Source organism: Miscanthus floridulus, chromosome 17 (assembly GCF_019320115.1).
Source record: "Miscanthus floridulus cultivar M001 chromosome 17, ASM1932011v1, whole genome shotgun sequence".
Classification (NCBI taxonomy): Eukaryota; Viridiplantae; Streptophyta; class Magnoliopsida; order Poales; family Poaceae; genus Miscanthus; species Miscanthus floridulus.
The window spans coordinates 61,350,524-61,360,138 of NC_089596.1; the positions used below are offsets into that span (position 1 = coordinate 61,350,524).

Sequence of the window (9,615 nt, forward strand, 5' to 3'; positions counted from 1 at the left end):
CAGCACCTTGTCCCACATCGCACGGAATCCAATCCCCGTCATGTCCATGTCCTCCCTGTTCCAGATCCAGACATCGTCGATCACCAGCAGGAACTTGCGCGACGAGACTTTCTCCAGGAGGCCGGACCCAGATCATGAGGTCGAAGGCGGAGGTTACCTTCTGATTCTTGAACAGGAGCTGCGCCAGCGTGGTCTTCCCCATCCCGCCATGGCCCCAGATCGCGGCGATGGGGACGGACACGGGCTTGGCGTCGGCGTCGGGCGTGTCAACGAGCCAGGACACCATCTCTTGCAGCTCCTTCTCGCGCAGTGCATTCCCGGGCGATTTTCGCTGTTTTGAGTAAATTTCCGTGCCATTCCCGGCAGCGGAGCGTATTGCATTGACCGACTCGGGACGCCGCCGCGTTGGAAGTCTTGAGCTTTTTACCATTTTGGCTCTGAAAAAATTGTAGCTTCCTTATATGATTTTTTTTATGAACTTATCTGTATGGTCTTAAAATGAAATTACTTTCCTTCTACGGTCTTCCGTTCATTTTGAACCCTTAACGGTGTTAAGTCCAAGGTAAAATAACCATTATACTCCTAGTGAAAAAAAATAAAATGTAAATTTTTTTTTTGGTCTGTTCTACTTTTGGAGAAATATTACGCAAATAAATTCTAAAGCTGGTAATGGGCTCAGATCCAAACCGAAACCAACCTCAAACCATAAAAACGCAGCTACCAGTCTAATCCACCTACAAATACTCATAATCCATACCGAACCAAACTGGTGGGTGATTGTGCCCCAAATCAGACCAAAACTATGGTGGTTTTTGTTTTTGACAATGAAAAACCATGGTGGTTTGAAACTGCTTCCGTGCTTGGAGTGCACCAGAGCTGCAAGGCAGCAAGCCAGCGTCCTCTTTCACACGTACGTACGCAGAGCTCTTTCACCAGAGCTGCAAGCGCTTCGAACTCGCATGCGTACGCAGTACGGCAGACGGACTTGGCGGCCACGCAGGCCTTGCCGGCGCTTTGAGAGAAGGTAGCGGATGGACTCAGCAGTACGACAGCAGCAGCGCCGCCGGCGGGTGGCCCAGCCAAAGCAGAGGCGGGGGCGCGCGGCTGGCGGGCAGCGGCGAATCTAGGATTTTAGGATTTTAACTTTAGGTATACCGTAAAAAAATCATATACAATTTGATAAATCAATTTTAGTAATTCGATAATAATTGTAAATTTTACAACGTGATTTGGTATACATGCACTAAGTAACATGATAAGGCTTCAATTTAAGGATTACGTTGAAACCATCTACTAAATACAATATAAATAGTTCAAAAGCCATACCGATAGTTTAAATATAGGCATAAAAGAGTACCAGAGGCTTACAATGCTATTTTTTATACTGTTTTATTCGACGCTTTCCAAGGAATATGAATATCTTACTATATCTTCTTCATCAACTAGATCAACCACCGGTCTTCCACCACTAGTTCAACCTGATCAGGTGGAGGATTAGAAGGTTCAACTGGCTATGAATGTTACCAAATAGCTATGAATGTAGAAAATAATTTTCTAAAAAACACGAAGAGCAAAGATTAAAATTTACCTAACCAAAATAGCGAAATAAGACGATAAGTCCTGACTGGCGCAACCGTATATTCTGTAGACAGGACGTGAGAATTAGACGGCGATCCTCTGATCCAGCATTCAGAGCATGGCGGAGGGTGGCATGGCACCAGGGGCCGCGCCCGGCCAGGGCGTCACAGACTCACCTGTCAGGCGACGCACGTGTTCCTCCGTGGCTCCCCGTCTGATTCGGAAATTCGAAGGGTCGTGTACGGAGCGCACATACCGGACGTTTGGACTTTGGAGAATTAGAGTTCCCTTGCCACATGGGCCGCGTCAGTGCATCATATGGGCCTCCCGTCATCACGTGATGGTGTCCATGTATGTTTTTTCTTTTTAACAAATACAGCGTATATACAACATAATAGTATATATACTACTGTTGTCTAGTTTTGCAGGGTATGCCGGTGCATACCCGGCATACCCTGTGGCTACGCCACTGCTGGTGGGGCCTGTGGCCGCAGCGTAGGGCAGGTGGCAAAGTCACCCGCGGAGGCGGCGGAGGTTCGTGGCCGCAGCACAGCGCAAGTTGGTGGAGCTTGCTCGGGAGCCCGAAACAGACTGAAGCAAACTAGATCGATCCATTCTACTGCCGAGCCGTGCTGGCCATTGGAGGTGGCAGCTGCGCCGGGCTGGGGCCGGAGATCCCGGCGGCGGCGGCGGCCCCCTCCCGCATCGCTCGGTCTCGGTTGGATGTGGCGGTATTGGCAGAAAGAATAGAGAAGGGCAATCTAGACATTTCACGTATCAACCAATGGGCGAGCTAACACAATACCTCAACAGACTTGACATAGAACGAAGAAAATTTCAATTTTGTACAAGTAAGTTCAAAATAAAAAGGGTCATACAAAGAAGATGTATTTTTTTCAGGTAAAAAGCTCTTTATTTGGTGTGGCAAAAGATCAGTGGCAAAAGACTACCGTAGTACCGGTGTGTCTTCGAATCGATGCTGATACATTCTCTCTCCCGACTAGACATCAATTTACACACTGTGCGAGGCGATGCTGAAAAATAAAAAAAAAAGCATCTGTGATTCGATTCTACTTGTCCCGATGCTTGGTCATTATGTTACGGCCTTTAACCACAACAGGTTGCAAACTAGAGAGAATTGTAATCATAACCCTTAGATCGACCATAATCACAACCATATGTAAATTAGGGGGAACTATAGTCGCACCCACTACAATGATCCTAAATCACAAGCCACAAAACAAGGACAAACAATGGCTCTGTTCGACAGGACTTATTGCTGATGCGGCTGATTTGTAGGGCTGATTTGTTGTGAGTGATAAATATTATTCTATGTCTGAAAAAGTATGGTTGATTCTAACTTTAAGCTCAAACGAACAGAGCCAATGGCTAGAACCTTGTTGCAAACACGGACAACAAGATGCAACTTGGATGGCAACGGTGTTATCCCTGACGGGTTGACAAAACGGTCTGCTCCTGACACAAGAAATTTCCCGTGTTCCCCGTCTCCGACCCCGTCCGGGCTAGGTTTTTCCCATCCTTGTCCCCGAACAAGCAATTTGTCAACTTATAAGTGTAATTGCACGATCAACACAATTTGCTATATATTTAATACATTCTTATATTTCTTGAAATTTGTTATCATGTATCTTATATCATAGATCTTATTGCAAGAATCATAATACTGAACACAGACTACATACAAGAAAGTTATTGTATTTTTTAAGAGAAAAAGAGACATATAAAGAAAAATATATGGGCCACGAACAGCCCACCTTTCTCTCCCACAGACTGCCATCGAGCTGCAGCCGGGCCGACCAGAGCTGCTCCATGGCTTCATTCAACACGCGACTGGACGCGCAAATGGGCGAATGGAGGATCGACGACTCGGCTTGATTAGGCTCAAATACGTTCTGGGCCGAGCTCTCTTGCACGAGGCTCCAGCCCAGCGTGGCCAGCGTCGACCACCGCACGGGCTTCTCGCGCTTGCGCCCGATTGCTTTGCGCCACGCTTCGGCCGCTCCCACAGCCCACAGGCCACAACCCGAGAACATCCGGCCGCCCGTTGCGCAAATCGACGAGAAAACCCCCACAAGCTATCCGGCACCTAGGGAACGCCGGCAGGGAGCGGTGCGGTGCCACGCCCTCACCGTTCGGGATCCCCGGCGCATCACCGGGCCGGCCGGTCTGTGCATCGCGGCAGGAGTTTTCGTCGATTGCCCCCGCCTGCCTCCAGTTAATCCCGCCAATCTCCTGCCCCGTCCTGCCCTGCGGATTCTCGACGGCGGCGCCGGATACTACAGCAGCGAAGGAAGGGAAAGAAGGGCCCGAAACCAACTTGCTTGTGCCGGGGCAAGGACGAGATCGGGGGCAGCCGAGCCGGAACCCCAAACCCCAGGCGAGGTAATGTCCCGTCGTCTTCCGTCTTTATCGTACCAGTCGCTTGGGCCTCTCGTCGCGTCTCATGACGCTCTGCCCTGACCCACAACTCATAGGCCGTGCATCGCCATCGAGCATCTCCAGCACTATCCCAATAATCTATCACCCAATATGGAGGTGTAGTACAATATTATTTTTTTTTTAATATTCTAGGAGAATCTATCACTCAATATGGAGGGGTAGTACAATATTATTATTTTTTAATATTTTAGGAGAGTCGCTAAATAGGATCCAATATATCGGGTGTGGTTGGGTTGGGGGAGCAGGGTGACCTTGATATGACAGTTTTATGAGATAGGAAAAGATATTGGGGAAGTGCTGAATATGCTCCTAGCTTTCCCTCGTTTTACTGCCCAAAGTTTTGACTTTTCAGCACAAGTACACTTGCATATCATATCGTGTATAAATGATTTCTTGGTGAATACGAGTAGTTAATACATTTCCATGGCATCTACAGTTCTCTCGTTCTTGGTGCAAATGGTTAGCCGATTGGAGATTTTTTTTATTTAGAAGGATAAACTATGGAGACAAACTTGGTTTAGATTAGAGTTGTTTTCTTGCGGTTCTTATTTTTGGTAGATCAAAGTATTCATATGATGGGCTAATTGAAAGAGCATAATGGCTGAGCCTAAAACTATTGCCGGCTGAAGTAGAATGGTCTTCATTGCTCTTTTGCTGCATTTCAACTGAAAGTTCGCCTTAATATCTTATTTTTACACGTCTATCAAATCTTCCATGTGGTTGCATGTGGAATACTGCTTCTTTGTAGATACGGCATGTATAGAATAATACTCTGGACAAAATTTTGAAATAGAGGGAGTACTAAAGCAATTCAGACTACGCATTTTTGTCAGCTGAAGACATAAGCTGCCAAATTTTATGTCTTGTAACAGCGCTGTTCAATGATGAATTGGCATGATTAGTGCTTAAATAGCTATAGCTCTGTTAAAACTTTGAAAGCAATGCTATACCTAAAAGGATCATGGGCGTAGCTATGGCCATTGCATAGACCATTATTGGTGCTATAGATAATAGCTTGTAGCTATAGCACATTTCATGCCATGTATGAAAATTTTTACTTCTCTTTCTCACTTTATAATGTGCATTCATGTTTAGACATAATTCCAATTAAAATCTCTGGAAATTTTTTAAAACCAGTTCTGCAAATTTTCTCTAATTAAATTACCAAGTGTTGTCATAAGAGATACAAATCTATGTAACTTCATATATATCAATAAGTTCTATTTTTTTTATGATTCTTCCATTTATAGTTAATGCATCTTTGACTAAATATATTTTGGATAGTGACTTTATTGTATTCAATTAAGAAGGTTTGACTAAGGTGCTGTTTGGTTGGGTTATTTTGCACTGTAAACGGTTCATAATGGTACCCACTACCGTTAATTTCCATTTGGTTTGGCTGTGCTGTATTCAGCTCATGGCGTGACCCATCCCGATCCCGCCTTGTACAATGCCCTTACTGCACACATCCTACAGCAAACAGATCATGTTGCAATTAACTTACCTCACGTGGACCAAACAATCCATGTATTTGATTACTTTCTTCAGGTTGCAGCGGTATTCATTTCCCCCTTCAGGTTGTAGCGGTATTCATTTCCCTTTATGTTTGCGTTTACAATGCACTAATCGAACAGCACTTAAATATATATCGAGTTGTAAAAAAGGATACACATTAGTTTAGTACCTAAAAGAACTTGCTGTGTCAGGAATCTTCCGTGATATAGAAGCATTCAAGCCACATGCAAGCCTAACCTTATAACCTAAAAACGTAATGTTGAACTTGGCCCAGGTTTACAATATTGGTTTCTAAGCTTGAGATAGTTTTTTCTTCCCAAATGTAAACTATTTTTTCCCATAATGGAGTGTACACAGATTCATATAAAAAAAAGTTTGTGACCTCATGTTAGTTTGGGCTTAGACCAGGTGTATTTGCATCAAACATCTAGCTCAAACTGAGGCCTGAGCTTCTGACATTGGGTTTGGCACAACCTAAGCTCATAACAAAGATCTTGGGCTGCCCATGGATTGCTTTAAGCTCTACCACCTCTCTGATAAGCTTTATTGGACCTTGCAGTCATGGTTTTTAAGTCGTCATCTTGGTGTCCAGGCGTACCTCTGAGGCTCTGACGCCACAGGATGCTACAAGGTTTTAGTATGCTATATCGCCTAGGTGTTGCCTAAAAGGCACCTAGACGTCCAGGCATACCCCCTAGCACCACAGGACACAGCAACATCTCAAACAATGCCCACAATGATTTTAGGTGTCTACCCTGCAAAATCAGCTTATGAGGGTTTCTTTCAAGGTGCCATTTTATTCAGTCCATGGGACTGTATTTGGAGAACTTGGGCTCCTAACAAATGCCGTTTTTTCATGTGGTTGGTCGCGCATAATAAGTGCTGGACTGCAGATCGTCTTGCTCGGCGGGGTCTTCAACATCACCGGAAATGTTTGCTGTGTGATCAGGAAGAGGAAACCATCAATCACCTGCTCGTTTCTTGTGTCTTCTCTAGGCAATTCTGGCTTGAGCTCTTACATAAGTTTGGACTGCAGACCCTCGCTCCCCAACGGGTTGAGCCGTCCTTTGAAGTTTGGTGGTGCCGATCTAATGAGATTGTCGCTGATCAAGATAGGCAGGGTCTCAATTCTTTAATTATCCTTGGAGCCTGGTCGCTTTGTAACCATAGGAATCGGTGTGTCTTTGATAGGGCTTCACCTACTCTGCAGGGCATCCTAGCTTCGGTCCACGAAGAAGCAAAGTTATGGGGTCTAGCGGGTGTGAAAGAGCATAGCCTTGTTGACTGAACGGATACTTGGTGTTGCCTAATTGCTTGACTCGGTCTTTCACCCCTCGTTTGTGAGTGGGTTTTGTTGTCTCTGTGTGTCTGGGAGTTGTTTGTTAGTTTTTGTGGGTTTGTTGTGGCTGTGTGTGTCGGGGTGTGTTGAGGTGTTGTCTTTGTTGTTTTGGGGTTTTCTCGTACCCCTTTTTTCCTTCTTAATATAAAAGATATGCAGCTCTCTTGCATGTTCGAGAAAAAAAAATGCTCATAGTGATGACACAGATATTACAATGTAAAACCTTGGGCTTAAAACTGGTTAAAGAATCCAGTAGTAATTCCGTATGGGTCTTATATGTTTTTATTGTCATAGATAATATGCTTCATGTGTTCAATTTAGATATTTATGAGTTGTTTTTATCACATCGCAAGTGCAGGTTCTCACAATAGAAGTATGTCCAATGGATCGTGGCGGTTCCCAAAAGAAAAGACATAAATCTGTTGCAAATGCTGATATCATCAGTAATCTACCTGATGTTATCAAAGACAAAATTCTCTGCTGTTTACCAATAAAAGAAGCTATAAGAACATGTTTCTTGTCAAGGAAATGGAGATACACATGGGCTTCAATGACTGAATTGATGTTCAGGGAAGATGATTTTGCTTTAGGCAATGGTAATGAAGATGGTGACAGTGTCAGATTTGCCTCCTTCGTCCATACGTTTCTCTCCCTCCACAATGGCCCTATTCTGAAGTTTGAAATGAATGCCCGACGAGTTCATACGTTTTCCCCTGGAGGACACATCCATAGGTGGATGCTTATTCTGTCAAGAAATGGAATTAAAGAAATTCAAATTAAGACAAGGATATGGAGGAATTACAAAATTCCTTCTTCTTTCTTCTCATGTGTGGAATTGGAATATGCTTGCCTGCAAGGTTGTATATTTCAGTTGCCACCTCTGTTTACAGGCTTTAAGCGAATGCATACCCTTCATTTTGTTGAGTTCTGTGCAACGGAAAACAATATTGGGGAATTAGTAGCAAGCTGCCCGAACTTAGAGGAACTTATTCTCTCTAGGTTGCTCAGCTTCGCTGATATCACTATCCACTCAACAAAGCTCAAAGTCCTAAGAGTTGATGGCATGTTTAAACATCTAAATCTTGTTACGCCACATGTCTCTTCAGCAGTGATTAACCTGCGAGTTAACACTGGTTATATCCCAAGGGCTGGGTCCAACTTTAATCTTTCTCAATTCATTGGTTCTCTTTTAGATATTGAAAATATTTCATTACTCGGGCACACTTTTGAGGTATGAACAAAGAAGCTGCCACACCACAGTGCGTACCCTGATTTTTATTATCTCACCATTGAGTCATATGGTAGGTGACACCTTGCTACTTTACAGTGTGCAGCGCATGGAATCGTGCCTGGTAAACTACCAAGATTGTTAAATCAGCTGACGGAGGTAACCCTGGAGCTTGACCTTGGTAACCTGAAGGAAGCAAACGCTGCTCACTGTTTGTTTCAAATTGCTCCCAACTTGCGACGCATGGAGCTACAGGTACGGCCGATGAAAATCCTCACCTTGCTACATCTCATGAATCTCCGTCTCTTAATAATTTTCGCTTTGCAGCTTATGCACAGGGGCTATTCTGCACCCACCTCGAATTTCTGGGACTCAGTTGATCACCAGGATTGTCTCTTCAAGAACCTTTATACAGTTGTTATGAACAACTTTACTGGTTCCTGTGCAGATTCAGGCTTCTTGGAACTTTTGCTTAAAGATGCACCTGTACTTAGAAGTGCGCGAATAGAGGACAACAACAAACTGGACAAAGAATTCCTCAAACTTATCCTGAAGATGAGAAGAGCATCCAAGGACGCAGAAATAATCCTCCTTTGAGGCGTGGTCCAATAGATGCCCACTGTTGTTTCCTGGTGAAGCAATTTGATCCTCCTTTTTGCAGATACCTATTTCAGTGTGTCACCTTCAGTAAAGCTAAATGTCACACCTGAGTCATCAGTTATGTTTCTTTTACAATTTGGGTTGGTACTTCGAAATTCAGTCTCACTGCGTTGGTCAACATGGGTTTGCTTAACTGACTTTGGAATGATGGACAAACTGGTGCTTGTGAATTGTGAAACTGTCCGTTTAACCTTTGAATGAATTTCATGTTACCTAACCTAACTGACTTGACGTGCCTAATTTTTTTTGTACGACTCGGTAGACTATAAATTCAGTATGCCTCCCTTCCAATAGCATTTTCTTATTGGCAACGTTGTGCTGCGTGTGTGTCGCGCGTACTGTTTCTAATTGAGGTCGATTGTGTCTCTCGAGCTGTTGCTTCGAAAATGTCAGTTGGGTCAGGTCAACTTTGCTGTCCTAAAAATGGCCTCCCAACTGTTCTGTGGAGGATAAGATCAGGTCCAGTCAAGTCTCAGACGGAGCACAAGATGGAACTCGAGAACAGTCAAACTCGCGTTCGATTAGAACAAGTAACTTAGCTGTAATCCTAAGCTGTCATGTCATGTCCATGTCCTATGTGCTTCCTTTTTTTCATTTTCGGGAAAGAAACAGTTGGCATTTTGGCCAAACTATGGTTGCAAAACGATCGTCGTATCATGATGATACTATTGTTTCAGGTCGCAGGGCGAGAGAGATTAGTTTTGATTAGCTGAATGATGCCAATCTTTTGGTGGTTACAAAATCGTCATGGCTGATGACATAATAATCCCTGAACACAGAAATCCTGTCACAAGTGCATCAACGGCGTATGACGTCCCTCCGTGGACGTTTTACA

At 44.1% G+C, this 9,615-nt stretch overlaps 1 protein-coding gene across 1 annotated transcript; it reads left to right on the plus strand.

The window, feature by feature from the left end:
• The first annotated feature begins 3,624 nt into the window (after positions 1-3,624).
• On the plus strand, positions 3,625-9,002 carry LOC136517051 (F-box/FBD/LRR-repeat protein At1g13570-like). The gene is made up of 4 exons (XM_066510564.1): positions 3,625-3,981; positions 7,251-8,123; positions 8,220-8,375; positions 8,448-9,002. Exons 2-4 carry the CDS (start codon positions 7,275-7,277, stop codon positions 8,715-8,717), a joined length of 1,275 nt encoding a protein of 424 aa, XP_066366661.1. The 5' UTR covers positions 3,625-3,981; positions 7,251-7,274; the 3' UTR covers positions 8,718-9,002.
• Positions 9,003-9,615: the final 613 nt, after the last annotated feature.

Excerpts from the sequence above, each read along its gene's own strand:
- LOC136517051 (XM_066510564.1), top strand. The coding sequence starts at position 7,275 with ATGGATCGTGGCGGTTCCCAAAAGAAAAGACATAAATCTGTTGCAAAT. Across the intron at positions 8,124-8,219 it reads TACTCGGGCACACTTTTGAG|TGTGCAGCGCATGGAATCGT; the intron begins GTATGAACAAAG and ends GCTACTTTACAG. Across the intron at positions 8,376-8,447 it reads TGCGACGCATGGAGCTACAG|CTTATGCACAGGGGCTATTC; the intron begins GTACGGCCGATG and ends TTCGCTTTGCAG.